The sequence below is a fragment of the Neophocaena asiaeorientalis genome, unplaced genomic scaffold, assembly GCF_003031525.2.
Source record: "Neophocaena asiaeorientalis asiaeorientalis breed wild unplaced genomic scaffold, Neophocaena_asiaeorientalis_V1.1 scaffold119, whole genome shotgun sequence".
NCBI lineage: Eukaryota > Metazoa > Chordata > Mammalia > Artiodactyla > Phocoenidae > Neophocaena > Neophocaena asiaeorientalis.
The window spans coordinates 3,856,442-3,880,045 of NW_020175821.1; the positions used below are offsets into that span (position 1 = coordinate 3,856,442).

Genomic DNA, 23,604 nt, shown 5'->3' on the forward strand with positions numbered 1-23,604 from the left:
CTATTGGGGAGGTTCGGGGCATTCCACCCTGGCCATGGGCGGCGTGGGGACCAGCAGGTCCCTTCGGGGCTCCGAGCATTTGACTTGGGCATTTTCCGGGTTTCCCATCGCCACGTAGCCTCGAAGCCAGCAGGACTGAAAAAAAGGCTGCAGTCCAATGTTCTCTTCCCTCTGAGGAGAGGGGCTGAGCCCGTCCGCCGGAGGGGACTCGAGAGGGCTGCCCCGGAGGTGGCCAGAAGCAGAGCTTGAAGAGGGCGGCGGGAGCGGAGAGCGCCCTCCTTGACCATCAAATGCCTCTCGTGTTTCTCTGTCTGCTGAGTGGGCTTGGACGCGCTGACCACGCGGGAGGAGGGACGGACGACGCTCGGCGGGCTCTGACCGTGCCGCTTTCATGTGGCTGCTGACGGGGACCCCGGAGGGAACGGGGATGGGGCGAAGCCTCGCCCTCTCCGCTCCGCACCTCCCGGGCTCCGGGGCTGGCGATGTGGAGACGTGAGGGGACCCGCGGCTGCTCCGGGTTCTCCAGGTCTCTACCAGGCACCCGCGTGTTCCTCCGCGCCCGAGGCAGGAGAGAGTGGCGCGGAGGTCCGAGGCGGGCGCACGGGCGGGCTAAGACGGAGCTGAAGCTCCAGCCTCGCCATGGGGCATAACGGCAGCTGGATTTCCCGAAACGCCAGCGAGCCGCGCAACGCGTCGGGCGCCGGGGCTGAGGGCGCCAACCGCAGCGCGCTCGGGGAGTTCGGCGAGGCGCAGCTGTACCGTCAGTTCACCACCACCGTGCAGGTCGTCATCTTCATAGGCTCGCTGCTCGGTAAGCCGCCCGCGGGGGCGCCTCCCGGGTGGGCTTCCCCGAGGGCGCAGGCTCGGAGAGCCGGGATCGGGGGTCGCCAGAGCCGCCGTGGGTTTCGGGGTGCGTGGCAAAAGTGCAGATAGTTGAAGGAGGTTTAAGAACGTCAGGGTATCTGAAGGGAAGTTAAGCAGGGAGGGTCGACTCCAGCCCCCAGGGTGGAAGCAGAATTCCGGTAGGGCTTGGTCCCGGCTGGAGGGTGGGTTACCTGGTCCTGGGCCCCAGGCGGCCCTTGCGGAACGCTTAGGGATGGGCATAGGGTTGTGCCTATCACATGCCTTACCTCCCGGGTGCCAGGGCAGAGCTCTGGCCCGACCTCTTGTTTACAAATAGCGAGCAACGAAGCTTCTGTTTTGTTGCTGGTGACTGGTGTGTTTTGCGCTCCATCTATTCCCTGTATATAATTTTTTTTTTTTGCGAGCCTTATTTTGCGCGTTTTTTAAATGGCTGGCTTCTTCGGAACAGCAACCTGCTGGTAAACAAACCTGTGGAGTTAAACTCTGTGTTGCCTTATATATTTTTAAACCCCTAAACAAAACAAATCCCAATCTACTTCTTTCCCTATTTTTTGTTTATTCTGAAGTACAGCATAAAGACAGGATAAAAAACACAAAATGCCACACACAACAAATTTAGGAATACTTGTTAGGGAAAGAAAATATCAACGAAGTGAAATGAGTGGTTAGTAAAAATGTCCACTAGTGTGAGAATTACTTGTACTTCTGGTAGCTACTCTTTATATGATAAATGATACAATGAATATTCATTTTTGTTGAGATTTGTTGAACATGTAGCATATTACTTGTAAATATGTGGCTTCCTTTAAAATATGAATTCTCTGATGTGCCGTTTATAAGGATGTAAAAAGATTGTTCGTAACTATGTGCGATATTATGGCCAAGAGCAGTCCTAAAGTTTCATAGTAGGAATAGATTACTTTTTTGTAGACACCTGTGAATTATCATGGAAACGAAGATACCCGACATCAAAAAGACTATAAAACATCAACTATACTTCAATTTTAAGAAAGAGAAAAAGAAAGAATAACACAATGTAATACAAAAAAGACTATGGAAGAATTGCGTTTAGAATTTTACTTTCGCAGCTTCTCTAATTGTCATCATCCTGTCCCACTCTAGCATAATATTTATCTTCCATTTTTTGTCATCAGGGCATTTTCAGGAGTTGACATCAGTGGGGCTATGTGTAGATTTGTGTGTGTATGTTACAATGTGTTTTTATGAGTGGAATGTAAATGCACATTAACAAAGCGAAAACTTGTGTCCCTGATATCTTCAGTATTCATTTAACAAGCAAACACTGAACACCTACTGGGTACCAGGCGCAGTGCACCGTAGATTTTTTTTTTTTTTTTTTTTCGGTATGCGGGCCTCTCACTGTTGTGGCCTCTCCCGCTGCGGAGCACAGGCTCCGGATGCACGGGCCCAGCCACTCCACGGCATGCGGGATCCTCCTGGACCGGGGCACGAACCCATGTCCCCTGCATCTGCAGGCGGACTCTCAACCACTGTGCCACCAGGGTAGCCCTGCACGGTAGATTTTTGAGAGTTAAATTCTAGTATTGTCACATTGACTTAAAGAATAGGTTATTGGGGAGGCAGTAGAAGTGGCTGCATTTTTATGTCTGCATTTGTTCTGCATATATATATATAGAGAGAGAGAGAGAGAGAGGGAGAGAGAGTTTGGTTGTTTTGTTTTGTTTCTCCCATTGGTAACTTTAACCCTGAAGAACGATGGTGCCAGGAGAAATTTTCTTACAGTTTGACTAAAAATTTGAGTACTATTGAAATAGAACAGCATGTGTATACAGGGTGGAGTAAATAGTGCACATTTAACAAATGTTCTGCTTCCCATGTACTTTCTTTTGTGGTACGCGGGCCTCCTACTGCTGTGGCCTCTCCCGTTGCGGAGCACAGGCTCCAGACGCGCAGGCTCAGCGGCCATGGCTCACGGGCCTAGCTGCTCCGCGGCATGTGGGATCCTCCCAGACTGGGGCATGAACCCGCGTCCCGTGCATCGGCAGGCAGACTCTCAACCACTGCACCACCAGGGTAGCCCCCCCATGTACTTTCAATTCTGGTAACTTGCATTGGATACAGGAATTCCTAGGTAAATCTGCCCTTAATTCAACTCTTTTTCCACACGGCACTTTAATTGACATGCAAACACTGCTTCTGTGGATGTCTTCAAAGAGGAGACTGATTTTTGCCCTTGATCTTTGGTTATGCTTGACTTGGCCTAGCCAGGATTCCCCCTTACCCATGACTTAGGCCCTCCTAAGAGACTTCCATTTGCTCCTTTTTATTTTCAGAAAAAGTATAAATATGGTTAAATTTCTAGAAATCAAAAGTCAGAGAACTTGTGCAAGATTGAAAGGCATGTCTGGTTTTCTTAAAAGCTTAACTATGTAACATTGCACTGTGCACTTGTTTCTGGTATTCTTGATTCATTGTTCTCTGAGGATTTGACCCATACAGACATGTCTATGTCATCAAATCCTGGTAATGCCAGTTGAGGCTCAGAGCTTAAGTTCCAAAGCCATGTGCAGTCAGTTGCAAGGCAAATAAACTTGGGAAGCCTAGTTTCATGAAGCCCAAAAATAGAGAAAAATTATCCCAGAAGAATCTAGAAGGCTGAAAAGTAAATGGAGGATGGAATAGCATCTAGAATAGCATATGACACTGGTTTAATCTACTTGTTTCCTCTGTGCGCAAACATGGACAAATGAGTTTTTTCCCTTTACATAAATTCAAACATACTTCCCATATTCTCTATATAGAATTTTTCATTGGGATTTCCAGAGGCCTACTATTATGTGAAAATAATTTCTTTGTGCTGTTGACATCTTACAGCTCTTTTTGAAAAGTGTTTTAGTGCCCTGTATGAGGGAAAATCCCCAACAACTTTTAATAACTATAATATATCCAACCATAGGGGACGTTATTTGCTGTGTTGAAAATGAACTCGAGAATTGTATATAATGTTCAAATAATGCCTTTTGAAGGTTTGTGTGAGCTAGTGTCTCAGCCTTCTTTATGCAACATCTTGGGATATCTTCAGATATACCATAGGTTTTGAAAGAGAGTCAAATAATTTAGATTGCCCTTTGATAAATACATGGCGCACACCACTTTTAGTAGTGAACAATGTGAAATCAAGGACTCAGAAAGAATTGGAACCATCATTTCCAATAAATGTTTTGCATTTTACTCCTCAGAGTTGATCTTTCTCTTTATTTTTCCCCACTGTCTTTGGATTCACAATCCAAGTGCCTGGAAAGCTGGACCCCTCTCTGGTGCTTTGACTTGAAAAAGGTCAGTGGTTGTGACCTAGTCTGTTACCTCTAAGCTCCTTCTGGACAAATTGCCTGTTATCTGTTGTTATCATCATTGGAGGCATTTAGGAGATTTTTATAAATGCATTTGCTCTTATTTAAAGAAAATCACTGTAGACAACAGCCAAGAAGTATGTCTCCTACCCTGAAATTTGTTTTAAAATAGAGAAATCAGCCTGCCTTCCTCTTGCCAAACCACTGTATGTATGGTCTCTGTGTTTAACCTGTGTCCCCTTTCCTTAGCAATAGTCTGTAGTGAACCTTTGGGAAGTTGATGACCCCAAGTAAAGGTCCAAGTTGTCTGTTGTCTGATTCCTTGAGGTGGTTATTGAAGTAATCATTTCAAAGGAAAGGTGGGGGTGGTGGTTACTTGTTGAATTGATTTCACAGGTGATATGGAGAAACACCATTTTTGCTCATGGTAGTCTATAATATTTCAACTAAGTTATATTGGGCACCAGCAGTGTTCATGGTACTCCTTCGACAGAGAAATATACTTGTGCTTTTGATACTAGTTGAAATTAACCAGGTAACAGCTGGATAATTCTTGGAGTTCCTTAGTTAAATGTTTGATAGAAACAATGTTACTACCAGTTTGTGCTCATAATGCATAATTACTAGGATGTTTTTTATAATTATATAAATAATATGTTAGCCATAATTATAGCCAATAGTAATGTAATGTCAACAGTCTATCTATCTATATATATATAAAACAATATATGATAACAAATATATTGGCCATAATTATAGCCAATGATAATGTAACTATCAACAGCCTTATTATACCTGCTTTTTCTGTTTCTGGTGTGCCTAGAAACGTAGTAGACTACATCAAGAATAAGGTGTCCTGAATTGACCTAAGGAGTTTGAAATGGTGAGGTCAATAGTTATCAGCCTGGGTAGATGAACTCCTAATATACTGACTAAAACTGCCTCATGTTGCCATTGATTTCCATATGCTGTATGCATTCTGCCACCCCACTGTTTTGTAATGTAATACGTTAAGCACAGGAAAGCAGTCTGGCCTCCATCTGAATGAAATACTTGTGGTAACCCTTTGCTTCTCCTTTCTAGGCCTTCAATGGACAGCTTCTACTTTCCAATTCTTCTGGAAATTAAATTCTATGAAAACTTAAAAAACTTTATGGAGATTAAAATTCATATATTACTCATTTCAGCCAATTATAGTATACAGGTCAATGGTTTTTAATATATTCACAGAATTATGTAACCATCACCACTATGGAATCCCAGGAAATTTTTATCACCCCCTCCAAAGAAATCACATTCGCATTAGTAGTTGCTTCCAACTTTCCCTAAGTACCCTGAGCCCCAGCCAACCACTAATCTACTTTCTGTCTCAGTGGATTTGCCTCTACTGGACATTTCTTATGTATGGAGTCATAAAATCAGTGGTTCTTTGTAATTGGCTTCTTTCACTTAGCATAATGTTTTCAAGGTTCATTCATGTTGTAGCAGATACTTCATTCCTTTTCTGAGGCTGAATAATATTCCATTGTATGGATATACCACCTTTTCTTTATCCATTCACCAATTGATGGACATTTGGGTTGTTTCCACTTTTTGGCTGTTATTAATAATGCTGCTCTGAACATTTGTGTAGTTTTTGTGTGGACATAATATTTTCAGTTCTCTTGGGTATTTAGCAAGAGTGAAATTTCTGGGTCATACGGTAACTCTAAGTTTATCCTTTTTTAGGAACTGCCAGACTGCTTTCCAAAGTGGCTGTGTCATTTTCTATTGCTACCAACACTGTATCAGGGTTCTAATTTCTCCACATCCTCACCAACGTTTGTTATTATTTGTCTTTTTGGTTATAGCCATCTTAGTGGTTGTTAAGTGGTGTCTCATTGTGGTTTTGATTTGCATTTTCCTAGTGACTAATGATGTTGAGCATCTTTTCATGCTCTTATTGGCCATTTGCATATCTTCTTTGGAAAAGTGTTTGTTTAGATCTTTTGCCCATTTTTAACTTGGGTTGTCTTCCTGTCAGTGAGTTTTAAGAGTTCCTTCTACAGCTGACCCTTCAGCAATGCGGGGGATAGGGCCATCGACCTTTGGGCAGTCAGAAATCCAAGTATAACTTTAGTCAGCCCTCTGTATTCATGGTTCCAGCATCCGTAGAATTAATCAACCGTGGATCATGTAGTACTGTAGTACGTATTTAGTGTAAAAAAATCTGCATATAAGTGGGGCCACGTAGTTCACAACTGTGTTGTTCAAGGGTCAACTGTGTATTCTGGGTACTAGACCCTTATTGATACATGATTTGCAAGTATTTTCTCCCATTTTGTGGGTTGTCTTTTCATTTTCTTACTGGTGTCCTTTGAGGCACAAAAGTTTTAAATTCTGATGAAGTCCAATTTATCTAAAATTTTTTGCTGTTGCTTGTGCTTTTGGTTTCATTTCTAAGACACCATTGCCTAATCAAAAGTCATGAATATTTAATCTTACGCTTTCTTCTAAGTGATTTACAGTTTTAACTCTTACATTTAGATCTTTGGTCCATGTACATTAATTTTTGTACATACTGTGAACTAGGTGTCCCAGCACCATTTGTTGAAAAGATGCTTCTTTTCCCATCAAATTGTCTTGGCACTCTTGTTGATCCTGTGAAAACTTTTGTTACCATTGTTCCACTGAAGGATTTTCGTAAACCTTTGACAAGGAATAAGTAAGAGGAAAATAAATCTTTTCCCCCACTGGCAATTTACTTTATGTGCTTTAAAAACATGATCTAGAGACTTCTCTGGTGGTCCAGTGGTTAAGACTCCGTGCTTCCAATGCAGGGGGCACGGGTGGCCTCCCTGTTCAGGGAACTGAGATCCCACGTGCCATGCAGCATGGCCAAAAAAAGAAAAAAAACCCCACCAAAATCTAGAAACAGACTTTCCCAGAGGCAGGGAGATGAATGACCTATCCAGTGTATTAATAGAGACATACTTAAATATAATCAGTTAATTGCTTTTTTCTGTGTTTCCTGGATTCTTCTACCTAGTCTAGCAATTAGACCCCTTTTCATGTGTGCTAATGTGCCTTGTCCCTGTTAGGGCTCAGTCATTTGTAACTGCTAGGATGTTAGTAAATGATCTGGCTACATCATAACTCTGCTACACTGCTGTCACCTAAAGCAGCTAACTCCAAGAATAATTGCAACAATTTCACCTTTACAAAGGTTTCTACAGCAGTGAGCTCATTGGAGCAGAAAGACTAAAGTTTGGTCCACTGTTTTTTCTTTTATCTGATCCCTGTTTTGTTCTGGACCTCAGTCTGTGGTCACGTGCTAAGGAAATACAGAACTCCTTTGTTTAGGATTAGAAATGTAACCCTCTCCAATCAGAGCAGTGTTTATATCATGTTATACTATTCTTTTACAGGTATACCTTGTTTTATTGTGCTTCACTTTATTTTGCTTCAAAGATAATAGAGTTTTTTTAACAAACTGAAGGTTGTGGTAACCCTGTGTTGAGCAAGTCTTTTGGTTCCATTTTTCCAATTGCATTTGTTCACTTTGTGTCTGTGTGTTACATTTTGGCAATTCTTACAATATTTCAAACTTTTTCATTATTATTATAATATTTGTTATGGTGATCAGTGATCTTTGATGTTACTGTTTTAATTGTTTGCGGATGCTACGAACTGTGCCCATGTAAGTCTGCAAACTTAATCCATAATGTTGTGTGTGTCCTGACCAATATACTGCCTGGCCTTTCCCATCTCTCCCCCTCTCCTCCGTCTCTCCCCCTCTCCTCCGGCCTCCCTATTCCCTGAGACACAGCAATACTGAAATTAGGCCAGTTAATAATCCTGCATTGGTCTCTAAGTGCTCCAGTGAAAGGAAGAGTTGCATGTGTCTCACTTTAAATCAAAAGCTAGATGATTAAGCTCAGTGAGGAAGGCATGCCGAATGTTGAAATAGGCCAAAAAAAAGGCTCTTGTGCCAAACAGTTAGCCAAGTTGTAAATGCAAAGGAAAAGTTTTTGAAGGAAATTAGAAGTGCTACTCCAGTGAACACACAAATGTTAAGAAAGAGAAGCAGCCTTATTGCTGATATGGAGAAAGTTTTGTTTGGATAGATGATCTTACCAGCCACAACATTCTCTTAAGCCAAAGCCTAATCCAGAGCAAGACCCTAACTTTATTCAATTCTGTGAAGGCTGAGAGGTAAGGTAGCTGCAAAAGAAAAGTTCGAAGCTAGCAGAGGTTGGTTCATGAGGTTTAAGGAAAGAAGCCATCTCTATAACATAAAAGTGCAAGGCGAAGCAGCAAGTGCTGATGTACAAGCTGCAGTAAGTTATGCAGAAAATCTAGCTAAGATAATGAATGAAAGTGGCTACACTAAACTACAGATTTTCAATGTAGAAAAAAACAGCCTTTGGTTGGAAGAAGATGCCATCTAGGACTTTCACAGCTAGAGAGAAGTCAATGCCTGGCTTCAAGCTTCAAAGAACAGGCTGACTCTCTTGTTAGGGGTTAATACAGCCGATGACTTGAAGTTGAAGCCAATACTCATTTACCATTCTGAAAATCCTAGAGCCCTTAGGAATTATGCCAAATCTATTCTACCTGTGCTCTGTAAATGGAACAACAAATCCTGAATGACAGCACATCTATTTACAACATGGTTTACTGAATATTTTTTTTGGGGGGGGGAGCTATCTTTTTATTTTATTTTTTAAATTTTTATTGGAGTATAATTGCTTTACAATGTTGTGTTAGTTTCTGCTGTACAATAAAGTGAAGCAGCTATAATTTACTGAATAGTTTAAGCCCACTGTTGAGATCTACTGCTCAGAAGAAAAGATTCCTTTTAAAATATTACTGCTCATTGACAGTGAGCTCTTGGGCACCTAGTCGCCCAAGAGCTCTGTTGGAGATGTACAATGAGATTCATGTCGTTTTCATGCCTGCAAACACAACATCCATTCTGCAGCCCATGGATCAAGAAGTACTTTAGACTTTCAAGTCTTATTCCTTAAGAAATACATTTTGTAGTGTTATAGCTGCCATGGATTGTGATTCCTCTGATGGCTCTGGGCAAAGTAAATTGAAACCTCCTGGAAAGGATTCACCATTCTAGATGCCATTAAGAACATTTGTGATTAATGAGAAGTCAAAATAACAACAATTAACAAGTTTAGAAGGAGTTGATTCCAAGCCTCATGGATGGCTTTGAGGGGTTCAAGACTTCAGTGGAGGAAGTGATCGCATTTGTGGTGGAAATAGCAAGAGAACTAGAATTAGAAGTGGAGCCTGAAGATGTGATTGAATTGCTGCAATCTCATGATAAAACTTTAATGAATGAAGAGTTGCTTTTTATGTATGAGCAAAGGAAGTGGTTACCTGAGATGGAAGTTACTCCTGGTGAAGATTCTAGGAAGACTTTTGAAATGACAACAAAGGATTTAGAATATCACACAAATTTAGTTGATAAAGCAGTGGCAGGGTTTGAGAGGATTGATTCCAGTTTTGAAAGAAGTTCTGTGGGTAAAATCCTATCAAACGGTATTATTACATGCTACAGAGAACTCATTCATGAAAGGAAGAGTCAATCGATGTGGCCAACTTCACTGTTGTCTTGTTTTAAGAAACTGCTGCAGCCCCCCAGCCTTCAGCAACCACCACCCTGATCAGTCAGCAGCCATCGACGTGGAGGCAAGACCCTCACCAGCAAAAACATTATGGCTTGCTGAAGGCTCAGGTGATGGTTAGAATTTTTTAGCAATAAAGTATTTTTTTAATATATCTGAACACCTATTAAATAGATTTTCTCTTTTAGACACTCTATTTTACAAACACCATTAGGTATAATTAGTAAAGTATTATGAACAATAAAGTTTGTAGATATTTTTAAAAAGAGTTTGGAATAAAATGTACCCATTGAAAAATTTTGAAATATGGCAATAAAGTATTTTTTAAATTAAGGTATGTACATTGTTTTTCTAGACATGCTATTGCACACTTCATAGTCTACAGTATAGTATAAACATAACTTTTATATGTACTGGGAAACCAAATAATCCATGTGACTCGCTTTACTGCAGTATTCCCTTGATTGCATTGGCCCAGAACTGAACCCACAGTATCTCTGGGGTATGTCTGCATATGTTGACAGTTAAGGTATAGTAGAACATTTTTGATGCTGGTAGACAAAGCAACTAATTTATTGTTTGGAATTTTCATCTTTAATTAAATTTTTTTTTTTTTTTGGTCCTAAAGTCTCAACTCCAAATATTCACGGTTCTACAAGAAATATCCTTTTTATTGGGTGGAATTTTTTAGGAAGGGAGGAAATTTGTCTCAAAATGGGAACAAACAGATGTGGCTTTGTTTTTCTCTGGGGTGTCCAAGTCTCTGAAATTATCTCTTCTGCAGAGTTTGCCAAAGAGTTTCTCTACATGTCATTTTTCTGAACACGCCATTTAGATTGGTTGTGACTGGAAGCTATTGTGAAAACCATTTTATTGTCAAGGAACTTCCAGATTGGCTGGGTGGAAAGTCTTTATCAGTCATAAAGTGTAAAAACTTAGAGGAATTTTTGGCTAGGCTGAAAGGCATGAGTGACTCTAGGTGAAATTTAGAAGTAAGGATTTACCCTAGGCAAAACTAAAAAGTAAGAAAACTATCTTCGGAGAATCAACACCCATTTTCAGAGTTTTTATGTTCTCGTATTCACTCCATCTCTTTTCAGATACCTCTTGGTTTCTTCTTGTCCTTGTGGGTGCCCAGTGACCTTGTCCTGAATTACTTACGTGTCCTCTCTCTTCCAAACTTAACAGAAATTGAATTCCATTCCCTCATGGTGGCATGCTAAATAAATAAACCACTTTTGATGTACATGTTAACAGATGTTATTGCATTAATATATTGACCATTAAGGGTACTTTAAAAAAAAGAAGTTTACTATCTTAAGCAAAAAGGGTGACTAAGTTGAGCATTTCATATATTTGACAGGTGTTGAGGAGGAATGGGTGGAGTGGATCTTTTTGGAGCCCCTAGTGACATCATCATATAGGTAAGCCTGTTGTTGCATGTAGGGCATTTAGAAAAGTTGAGGGTATAAGCATACACCTGGCATGTAAAGGAGCAGGAGGGTATCAGCTGATACTAGTGTCTTATTCTTTTTTTTTATAGTTTTAATTCCCTCTTTTATAATTTCAAATGTATTATTTCAGATTGTTATCTTGGGATGCTTATTGTGTCTGCTGATTCTCTCTTATGGTGGATCATTTCCTTGAATGTTTGTAAGTTTTTGATTGTGAGTCCATCTCCTTTTTCTGAAAGGGACTGTGAGGTCTTGGCTGCAGAATTGGCCTCCAGAACAGTCTCACGTTTGCTCCTGCCAGGTGTTATAGGGTTGTCACTAGCCCAAGATCTCAACCACAGGAACAGGCACATTTCCTTGCCATCTCTCTGAGGTAGAGGATACAGTTTTCACTCTCTCTTTCACTGAGGTGGCCACTCTTTGAGGATTCTGGATTTATGCAGGGCTTTCCATTCCAGCTACCTGCTTCAGGGGGGTCCAGGCTCATTCAGTCTGTGTGTGGGTGTTGAAACCCAAAGTTAGCTGTGAGGTCCTAGTTCCTGGTCTGAAAATCACCCCTCAGTGCAAGCTCTTGGGTCTCTCTTTTAGGCAACTGGGGATTTCCTTTTATTTCTTATAAACTCAGCTATGAATTTAAAGATGTCTTTTGTTTTATCCAGCACTTCTAGTTGTTTGTAGCAGTGTTCTAAGTTCTGCCATGTTGCCAGAATCAGAAGTTGGCGAATAAGCAAAGCATATTAAAACAGAAGGTGGGATGATTGCTAGATTTGATTCTAGGAGATATGCCCCCATCAAATGGGGTGGTGGCATCAGGTCAGAATAAGAATACCTTGAAAGATTAAGGAAAATAAGTTAGAAAGTGGTTAAGGGAAGAGCTCAAGTAAGTTTAGGAATCTAGGCTAAAGAACATTAAGAGTGTGTCAGCCATAAAAAGGAACGAAATTGGGTCATTTGTAGAGATGTGGATGGATCTAGAGACTGTCATACAGAGTGAAGTAAGTCAGAAAGAGAAAAACAAATATCGTATATTAACGCATATATGTGGAACCTAGAAAAATGGTACAGATGAACCAGTTTGCAGGGCAGAAATAGAGACACAGATGTAGAGAACAAACGTATGGCTACCAAGGGGGGAAAGTGGCAGGGGGAGGGTAGTGGGATGAATTGGGAGATTGGGATTGACATATATACACTAATATGTATAAAATAGATAATGAGAACTTGCTGTATAAAAAAATAAATAAAATTCAAAAATTCAAAAAAATGCAAGTAAGATAGACTAGAGAAAAATATAACAAAATATTAATAATGTGGATGGGCTTTATGGGTAAATGAACATGTACTATATTCATATTCATAATAAAACATAAAATGAGATAATGTATGTAAAAAATAAGAACATTAAGAATATGTATATTTGTTTATATATTGCTGATATTTGACCATTTCAAACATTTGACCTTTTTTTTTTTTTTACTACAACTTCATATGGTTCAAACTGAGGTTTTTTTTTTTTAAACAAACATTTGGGTCAACATAAATTAGGGTTAATAGCATATTTTTAAAAATTTATTTATGGAAGAGCTACCTGATTACAAAATATTAGAATAGAATACTTATACAAATTCAAGTTGGATATGAAGAATGGAATCCCTGTTTTGTGGGCAGGGGGTTACCTGGGGAGTGTAAAGCAGTCTAAAGTTAAGTGGGAGTTTTTGAAAGAAGAGTGTTGAAACCCATGTATATTAAAATACCTGTTTCCGATAAACAGTGTGGGACTTCCGTAAATTTTTATTGAATGGATGAGTGAGTAAAATTTGTGTTTTTCTTACTTTACACTCATAAACCATTAAAATTGTTTCTCTTTCCTTGTAATCCCATAGTTCCTGGTGTCTGAGAATGTAGCTCCTAGGTCAAATGCAGAACCCACAACTTTGAGGGTTAATAGGATAGAGGTTGGGGGCACACTTGGGATTTTTAACCAAAATAGTCTTAAACCTAGTTTTAACCATTATACTTGAACTAGTGCTATACCTGTTGTGTAACTGACTATCTCCTCGATGACTCCTTTTCCTAGACTTAGGTCAATTAGTAATTGCAGGACTTAATTAATTATGCAGGGTTTTTTTTTGTTTTGTTTTTGCGGTACGCCGGCCTCTCACTGTTGTGGTCTCTCCCATTGTGGAGCACAGGCTCCAGACGCGCAGGCTCAGCGGCCATGGCTCACGGCCCCGGCTGCTCCGTGGCATGTGGCATTTTCCCGGACCGGGGCACGAACCCGTGTACCCTGCATCGGCAGGTGGACTCTCAACCACTGCGCCACCAGGGAAGCCCAATTATGCAGTTTTGATTTGTGTTAGTTTAATTCTACTAAATTTCTACCACGAGGCTAGGGCATTATAAAGGATTACTGACAAAGGGAAAATAAGCAAAATAAAGCTTCCTTTAACACACTGTAAGGCATGGACAAGACTGAATAAGCCAAGGGTGTAGCCCTGAACCCTCTTAATTAACATCCCCCTCCCTCCAATACGTACACACACACACACACACACACACACACACACACACACACACGCGATTTCTTTCAGGAGACCTCTAGAACCAAAAACTCTTGAATGTTCCTGCTCAGGAATTTTGTTTTCTTTTGCTTTTGCATTTACAAGCAATTTCCAGGAAAATGCCTTCAAATGGACTCAAGCAATATTTTCATTGGTGGCCACACTTGATTCTGAGGAATCTTGGGAAGCTTCTTTGGGCCTATGTTGAAAACTTGCTTCACCAAATCTGAGACACCTGAAAAACTTTCAGGTTAATTTGAACCACTAACGTCTAGGCACCTTAGCACTTAAAATAAACTTCTAGTAATGGTTTAACATCAGTTTTAGAACTCATTTTTTTAAAAAAAATTATTATTTCTGATGAAAGGTTTCTCCTGAGGGGAAAAATTATAGAGGTAGAGGCAAAGCATGAAACCTATAAGGTTTCTCTTTTGGGCTTCTCTTTCTCCTTTTTTTTGAGAGGTTTTAAAAATGCAGAAAAAATATTAACAAATTACAAGCCCACCTTCAGAAATAACAAATGGCAACATTTTGTCATATTTGTTTCCTATATTTTTTTATTTTATAAAAATAAAATGTTAAAAAATAAATAAAATGTTATAGGTACATTTGAATCTCCCCTCGTGCGTCTCCCTAGTCCAGTTGCCTCCTTCTCTTCCAGCGCTGATGGCTACACTGAATTGGGTATCCAGTGTAAACTTCCTCCCTGTCTGTGTCCTGGTGGTGTTGCCTGATGCTGGCCTGCAATCAGGTTTTTGCCAGTTGATGCTTAGTCAGCACCTGTGGCAGGGATAGATGACTCCATGTGCATTGTTGATTTCCAAGAAATGGTCACCTTATCTAGGAAGACAATATATGTGGGCAGTTTAGGACCTTCATAGAGGGTCTTTAATAGGGAAAGACAAGGAGAGTGTTGCTAATGGGAGATGGATGCTTCCTGTGCAGTGCAGGTACCCTTGACTCACCTGCCAAATGGTAACTACCAATCAGAATACTGCTTTAGCCTTACCTTTACACTGAGTTTTGTAGTTTATAACAATACCACATTATTCCAGTCCATCATAATATGAATTATGAAATAATGTAGGCACAATTTTCTTTTTTGCGTTTTTATTTTCTTAGCGCATCCTTTCCCTCTAACAGCACTGCCCTCCCTCAACAACTCATGTTCATACACTGGGGAGCCTCCCTTCCAGTATTTATCAGGGCTTTTAATTGCAAACAACAGAGCCTATTGTCAAAAGAAGACAGAGCTATAAAAGCATTCAGGAAAGGAAAACATTTCATTTACAAAGACGGATTGCAAGGGAGTCAGGTTTTTGAAGGACTGGCTTGACAAATGAAATATACAACAAACAGTTATTTTAAAAGAAAGCCACCACAAGATTACCACATTTACAGTTCCTATGTTCAGTGTGGGGGAAAAAAGCAGTTATCTCACGTGAGTGTTGTAACCTCAAAGATTGTGTCATGTCTTTGGATGGCAGCACTGTAAAAGTCAAAGCTGCAAAACAATAAAGTTGTTTTTATCAGGAGTCAGTCAGTTACAGGAAAGGTTCACTATTTCAGTTATTTTGGGGACCAGAGCTAGATAGTGTGATCCTGTGTCTTTTTACTGTTTTTATTTTGGGGGAGGGGTGGGGCTCAGGGAGCAGGTGTATGTTTGTTTTCTCCTGACCAGGGAACATAAAGTGCACATTTTTGCATAATGTAGCAGGGCAAGGTGCTTTACTTCTACACCAAACTAGCCAGTTGATGAAGAAAGAAATTTCTTTCAGGGTATTAGGTTGCTTACAGAATTTATGGGATTCAGGGAACCAAGCCTGGATGCTACAGAGCTAGGGGCACAGTTAGGAAATACGCACAGCCATACCACTAGTTCTAGCAGAAATGAAGCTGTTGTCATGTACCACCAGTGATGTAGGGATTAGACTCTAGAACCCTACGACATAGCTGGCTCCGAAGAACAAAAGGTATCTGTAATCCTTCTGTACTTACGAGAAAACTTGATGACTGCACCAGCCACCACCTCACATTAATCATGTCTGCTTTTCTTGGGAACATGTGCTGGGCAGAACTTGGATATAAGCCTGCGCTCTAACTGCAAGACAGTCTGCGAAGTAGTAATTTTAGCTTTCTAGCCTTTGTAGCAGAGGGTAGCAGATGGTTGGAAGATTATGGAATGAATATTTAGTGAACCAAACTGTAGTATTTACTGCTTTCTACTTTCTGTGGTTCCTTATATGACTGCCCCTCACAATACTCTGCTTAGCCCCACACCTACCCTGGGAGGTAGTGGTGGGCACATGACCCAGGCCTTGCTGGTCCCAGGATCCTATTTACCTGTTTTCAGTAATTAGTCCAGGAATGGGTCGTGGGAATCTAAGCTTGGTCAAAGCCCTTGATATAGAGATGCTGGTAGAGAAGCCCTCTTTTTCAAAGGGGCTGCTAAGCAGGGATAAAGGAAGCCCAGAACCATCTGGTCAGTAGAGAATGAGGGCAGAGGTGAGGTGAGAGGAGGGTGAAGGGTGGAGGGAGACAGAGAAAGTATTCTGATGATACTGTGTGAGTCCCTCGAGGTCCTGAGCCTGCGTTCTCCAATTACATGAAGCAAAAAAAACCCAACATCTCCCTTTTTGCTTAAACTTGCGTGAGTTGGCTTCCTGTCATGCACAGCAGAAATATCCTGACTGATTTCTATAGTATTGTTGTCACCATATCCTGCATTTGTGTAAACAAGTTCAGAGGGGTAGTGACTTGCTCGTGAGCACACTCCCACAGCCAGGCAGGGCCTGATGCCATGAATGTCTGATGCCCAGGAAAGAAGAGCGGCCGAAACCCAGAGCCCTGAGTTGACCAGGAACCAGAGATGGGCTGACAGCTGGAGAGATGCTCATGGACACTGAGGGTGACTATAAGTCTGGCAGTGCAAGAGGTCAGGAGTGGAAAGTCGTCCAGGAACGTAGAGGAGGCTGGAAGCTGCATGTGCACGTGCAGGGGCAGAAGCCCAGAGGAGACTCTACTGGACCAGGAAATCAGTGACATTGGTCCTGAATCAGCACAGAGCTTCTGATGCTTCTTTTCTCTCAGTTAAACATTGTTTAAAAAAAATGAAGTTACTTACACATAAATAGTTATTAACAGTTAATTAATATAAAAATTTAGGGACCAGAAAAAAAAAATCGAGCTGTGTTAGAAAAGGGAAAAACTGCCGTTGTTAGATGCAGCGTCCCAGGAGATGATGAGCTCACCAGGCTGTGGGTCATAAGCTGGCTTCTGTTTCCAGAGTGTTTATAGAGCTTCTGGGGAGGTCAGCAGGCAAGGCTGTGGCTGAGTCCTGGGAAACACAACACTTATCACAGTCAGTTGTGGGGTGTGGATGACATCCACAGACGCCTGGCAGGTATATGGTTGGGGAAATGAGCTGCTCCCCGTTTTCTGCTTTGAATTTCACCATGGCCAGTGTCCAGCTCTCAGGATGGTTGAAGCAGATCACTTCTGTGAGGGGTGAGATGCAAATCCTCAGTTGATCCAAGCCCAGGGCATGGGTGGGACAGCAGGAGATTTGTCAGCACAAAGTCCAGGCATTCAAGTGCAGGGAAGAGCCTGGGCCAGACTCATGTGGGCATTGTCAAGTTAAACAAACAATTCATAAGTTCGTTCTCGAAGTCTGTGAGTCTGTTTCTGTTTTGTAAATAAGCTCATTAGTATCATTTTTTTAGACTCTGTATGTAAGCTATATCATATGATTTTTGTCTTTGTCTGCCTTACTTCACTTTGTATGATAATCTCCAGGTCCATCCATGTCATTGCAAATGGCATTATTTCATTCTTTTTTTAAAAATAAATAAATAAATAATTTATTTATTTATGGCTGTGTTGGGTCTTTGTTGCTGCACATGGGCTTTCTCTAGTTGTGGCGAGTGGGGGCTACTCTTCGTTGTGGAGCGCGGGCCTCTCACTGCAGCGACCTGTCCCGCCGCGGAGCACGGGCTCCAGGCATGTGGGCCCCAGCAGCTGTGGCTCCTGGGATCCAGAGCGCAGTCTCAGCAGCTGTGGCACATGGGCTCAGCTGCTCTGAAGCATGTAGGACCCTCCTGGACCAGGGCTCGAACCCGTGTACCCTGCATTGGCAGGCAGATTCTCAACCACTGCACCACCAGGGAAGCCCTATTTCATTCTTTTTAATGGCTGAGTAATATTCCATTGTATGTATGTACCACATCTTCTTTATCCATTCATCTGTTGATGGACATTTAGGTTGCTTCCATGTCTTGGCTATTGTAAACAGCGCTGCAGTGAACATTGGGGTGCATGTATCCTTTCAAATCATATTTTTTCCCCAGAAATATGCCCAGGAGTGGGATTGCTGGTTCATATGGTAGCTCTATTTTTAGTTTTTAAAGGAACCTCCATACTGTTCTCCATAGTGGTTGTACAAATTTATATTCCCACCAACAGTGTAGGAAGGTTTCCTTTTCTCTACACCCTCTCCAGCATTTATTGTTTGTAGATATTTTGACAGGTGTGAGGTGATATCTCATTGTAGTTTTGATTTTCATTTATCTAATAATTAGCAATGTTGAGCATCTTTTCATGGTTACAGGGTTGGGGGGAGGGATAGACTAGGAGTTTGGGATTGACATATAAACACTACTATATTTTAAATAGATAACCAACAAGGATCTACTGTATACTACAGGGAACTCTGCTCAATATTCTGTAATAACCTAAGTGGGAAAAGAATTTGAAAAAGAATAGGTACATGTATATGTATAACTGAATCACTTTGCTGTACGCCTGAAACTAACACAACATTGTTAATCAACTATGATCCAATATAAAATAAAAATTAAAAAAAAGACAATACAAAGGCAGAAGGCACACAGAAAGTGGCAGAAGGTGGAAAGAAGCAAAGCAGAGAGGTCCCACATAGTTTCTGGATCACCTTTCAGTTGAACATGCCAAGTTCAATACTTGTAAAGGCCATTGTCCTTGCTGTTCTCTCTGCCCTGGAATGTTCTTCCGTAGACACATCCTGTGGCTGGCTTGTGTTCATCCTTTAAATTGCAGCTCAGACGTCCCCTCTTCACTTCTATCACATCATCCTGTTTATTTCCTTTACAGCAGTTACAACCCTAGAGATTGTCTTGTTTGTTCAGTGTTCTGTCTCTCTCCATTAGAATGCAGAGCCATGAGGATACAGAATTTGTTTAATGCACTGCTGTGTCTCCAGCATCAAGAAGAGTGCCTGGCATATAGTTGGTGCTCAGTAAGTGTTTATTGAATGAGATGCTTGGGGACAATTAAACAGAACAATTAATTAAATAGCTACTATCTTGATTTACATGACTAGGAGCTTTCTGACCTTGAATTTTGCCCGCAGCCAGGACTCAGATACACACAGTCATATCCAGTGGCTGGGAGCGGTGCTCATAAAAGCCAGGTATCTGGAGGGACAGCAGGTCTCTTGATAGGAAATCCACAAGGACATACGTTATAGCCTGATTTAATTCAGAGCGAGCCTGTGAAATAAGACAGGCAGCCTTTTGAACCTGGCAGCATAATGTGTATGAGGATGTCACGATAGCTTTCAGAGGCTTTTGGATCCTAGACAAAGAGTGGTTGCTGAAGCAGCCTGGGGCCATGATGCTCCCTGTGGGAGAGTGGCTGAGAGGCAGTGTTGCCATCAGGGAGCTACAGGTGGCATTTGGCTGCCTCTGCTAAACAGGTGGCTCCTAGGTGTGTGAGATCAGAGTGGTGCGCTGGAGTTTCTATCAACTGTTAGGGAACTACCGTCCATCCTTCCACCTGTCCATCTGGGAAGCTCCGTGGTGGGAATGGGGATGTGAATAAGGCCTGAAAACAACAAACAGAATATTTTGATTCTAGCCAAGTGTTATGGGTTGTGCACCCCTATCCCCCCAAAAAGATATGTAGGAGTCCTGACCCACAGTACCTCAGGGTGTGACATGTGGCAGTAGGGTCATTGCAGATGTAAGCACTTTCAATGGGGTCATACTGGAGTAGGGTGGGCCTTTAATCCAACATGACTGGTGTCCTTAAAAGAAGGCAAAGTGAAGACAGACACATGGGGGAACAGAGAAAGAGGTGAAGGCAGAGATTGAGTTATGCATCTGTAAGCCAGGGAACACCAAAGGTTGCTGGCAAGCCATCGGAAGCTAGGAAGAAGCGAGGAAGGATTCCCCTACCGGTTTCAGAGGGAGCATGGCCCAGCTAACACCTTGATTTCAGAGTTCTAGCTTCCATAACTGTGAAACAGTAAATTTCTGTTGTTTTAAGCCACCCGGTCTGTGGTACTTTATTTTGGCAGCCATAGTAAACTAATACACCAAGGCAACCAGTGAATATTAAGTTGAAAACCCTGATTTTTGCACAACTAAAAGCAGCGGGTTTTATAAATGAGTCAGACCAAGTATCTTCAGCTATCAGAATTGAATCAGTGTAATAAAGGCTGGTCGTCACCTCTTCAACTGGTGTACACACAGCTTTCAGCACCTTTTTAAAAATTAAACCTTTTATTTTGAGGTAATTGTAGGTTCACATGCAGTTTAAGAAATAATACAGAGAGAAGCTAGGTACCTGTTACCCAGTTTCCCCCAGTAGTACCTGTATGGCCCGTGTGTATGGTGGGTACAATATCATAACCAGGATGTTGATGTCAATACAGTCAAGATACAGAACACTTCCATCACAGCAAGGATTCCTCTTGTTGCCCTTTTATAACCACATCCATTTTCCTCTCACTCCCACCCCTTCTTACTCGGCAACCACTAATTTGATCTCAATTTCTATAATTTTGTCATTTCAAGAGCATTATATAAATGCAATAATATAGTGTATAACCCTTTGGGATTGGTTTCTTCACTCCATATAATCCCCTGAAGACTGATCTAAATTGTGTGTGTCAATGGTTTGTTCCTTTTAATTTCAATTCCATTTATATGACTTCTTAAATGAAAGCATGGGCAACTCTGCAACGTTTCTGGTTATTCTTAAGTCCCCAAACACTCTCAATTTAGTACATAATGTGCGAAAGTCTGATGAAAGAGGTAAAACACAAAACTTGATTGAAAATGAAAAACTCCCCCCTTCCGCGATCCCCAGTCCAGGCCTGTTGCCTGGGAGAAACTTGAAGTTGAGTAAAGGAGTCTGGTTGGCTTCCTTCCCCATCTTGAGCTTCTGGGCCAAGGTTTCTTGACCTTCCAGGACTGAAGCTGAGGTGGGGCTTGGTGGTATAAAGGTGGAGGGGGGAGATGTAGCAGGGACAGAAAAGACCAGAAAGACTAATCCTGTTGTAAGTGCCTTCATGCTATCTGGACTGTCACCTGTCCCGTGATGATTGTGATACCCTCCCGTATTCTTGGTTGGTAGGTTACTCTGTCCTCAGCCCCTGTGAATGCTGCTGGACCTCCAGCTTCTTTTTGCTGAGGGCTGTTTGCCGCTGCAGGTGACCATCTTGGACAAACCATGAGCTGACCCTATGCCATTGCTCGTACACTGTGGCCCACATCTGATCCAATGGAACATACATGGATTCTTAGCCCGAACAAATTCTGGAAGTGCAGGCTGCCTGCTCTAGCCTCTTCTTTGAGCCACTCATCAGCCCATCTCTTGCGCTGTAGGTTTTTCAGACAGGAGCCAGTCACAATTCTCTGTGAACCTCAGTTGCAGGGGACACACATCAAGCTGTCTGCATGGGCTTGTTGAAGCCCCTTACTAGGGTTGAGGGGAGAGATGGTTACCCCTCTGCTTCTTGCCTGGGTGGATAGGACTCAGTGCCTGACCACAGCCCTCCGTCTATTCTTTTTTTATTTTTTTTTGTGGTACGCGGGCCTCTCACTGTTGTGGCCTCTCCCGGGAGCCGCGGAGCACAGGCTCCAGACGCGCAGTCTCATTGGCCATGGCTCACGGGCCCAGCCGCTCCGCGGCACGTGGGATCCTCCCGGACCGGGGCACGAACCCACGTCCCCTGCATCGGCAGGCGGACTCCCAACCACTGCACCACCAGGGAAGCCCCTTCTATTCTTTTATATCCTCCAGGTGGGTGAGGATTCCAGTATTATAACCACTTGACCATAACTTTGAAAAATTTGCATCTTGATCTGACACCTTACTTTGGTATTCTCTATCTATTGTATCTTGATGCCTTGATAGAATTTTCCAATTCCAATGAGAAAATAGTATGTTAATTTAGAAATGCTGTTTTTCCTACTTAAAATTCATGAAGCAACTTTGTTCAAATTCTCCACATGCCTCTTTGATATCAGCAACTGCTTTTGCGGGAAGCATTTTAGAGCCACCTCATACAGTTTTTCAGGGCCCATCATCACTTCCAAGCTGTGTAAGAGAGACACAGCCTCATTGTTTTTTTTTTTTTGCACTGAAATTTCAACGTAAGCCACAAGTAACCATTCTTATTTATTTATTTATTTATGGCTGCGTTGGGTCTTCAATGCTGCGTACAGGCTTTCTCTAGTTGCGGCGAGCGGGGGCCACTCTTCATTGCAGTGCACGGGCTTCTCATTGTGGTGGCTTCTCTTGTTGTGGAGCACAGGCTCTAGGTGTGTGCGTTTCAGTAGTTGTGGTACTCGGGCTCAGTAGTTGTGGCCTGTGGGCTCTAGAACATAGGCTCAGTAGTTGTGGCGCACGGGCTTAGTTGCTCCGCAGCATGTGGGATCTTCCCGGACCAGGGCTCGAACCCATGTCCCTTGCATTGGCAGGTGGATTCTTAACAACTGCGCCACCAGGGAAGCCCCATTCTGATTTCTTTCGGGCATTTTTTTCTCCCTATTTGTCTGGTTGCCATTCACAAACTCCATGACATAGACATATGTGGCTTTTTAATGAGAGCTTATAAAACTTGCAGTTGTGTGTTCATACTCCCAGGAATGATGAATGATACCGTTGTCTCCTTTAAAAATTATTTCATCAGATGACCTTTACAAGAAGCCTAAAGTAACATTGACTGGGGTAATTTCCGGTCATTATGAAAGTCCAAATAAAATAATGTATTACTTGTTCCAAATAAAGTAATCGAGAATGTGCCTTGTTTTACGAGTGACTTCGTATTTTCTGAGCGAGAATGTTTGAGGACACCTCTGCCTCGTATTAGAGGGTTTGTGATATTTACTCCCTGGCTCCCTGAGCATCCCTGTGTGTGCTCATTTACACCTTTAATTACAGCTGCTTTTTGTGGGGGCTTTCTGTGCAGTGTCTTAGGACAAAAAACACTTCCGAAACCTGATAAATGGAAAGGAAAGAACAACTCTCTGAAGTCAACCTGAGTGTGAATGTAATTTCCAGGAACACAGAGTTCAAGAGAGACTCAAGCAGAGACAAAATAATCAAATTTCAGTTTCCAGACGCTCTCACTGATTGATGAAAATAGCACCTTTTGTATTTGTCCTGTTGTTTCCGTGGCCTTCTCCCAAGTCTGCAAATCTTTAGCAGCGATGATTCTACAAATTATCAGAAGCCCTAAAATGAAGCTTTCTGCCTCTGCCACGTGAAAGGCAGAATTAAGGACTGGAGGGCTATTTCTCTGTGGGATGCTGTTATTGTTAAGATTGGATGGGACTTTCTCTGTAGAGCGCCAAATCGTTTTTCTTGTTAGTAACAAGTCAATGGGCTCTAGTTGGTGAGGCTCACACCAGGTGCTCAGGAAGGGTGGGTTCTAGCCTGGCCCTGCTGTTGAGCGATGGATTGACTTGGTAAACCACTTTGCCTCTCTTTGTGATTGTCATAGTGA

At 42.0% G+C, this 23,604-nt stretch overlaps 1 protein-coding gene across 6 annotated transcripts in view; it reads left to right on the forward strand.

Annotated features, from left to right (window-relative positions):
* The first annotated feature begins 605 nt into the window (after nucleotides 1-605).
* GPR176 (G protein-coupled receptor 176) overlaps nucleotides 606-23,604 on the forward strand; it is a 90,421-nt gene continuing 67,422 nt past the window's right edge. For 3 of the 6 annotated variants that reach the window (XM_024732435.1, XM_024732438.1, XM_024732436.1), the window contains exon 1: nucleotides 606-811. In XM_024732435.1, the coding sequence (XP_024588203.1) occupies nucleotides 640-811 (172 nt within the window). In that variant the 5' untranslated portion in view covers nucleotides 606-639. Of the gene's footprint in view, nucleotides 812-11,180; nucleotides 11,242-23,604 lie in introns of those variants that run through there. The other 3 variants (XM_024732442.1, XM_024732440.1, XM_024732437.1) reach the window with 3 other exon arrangements.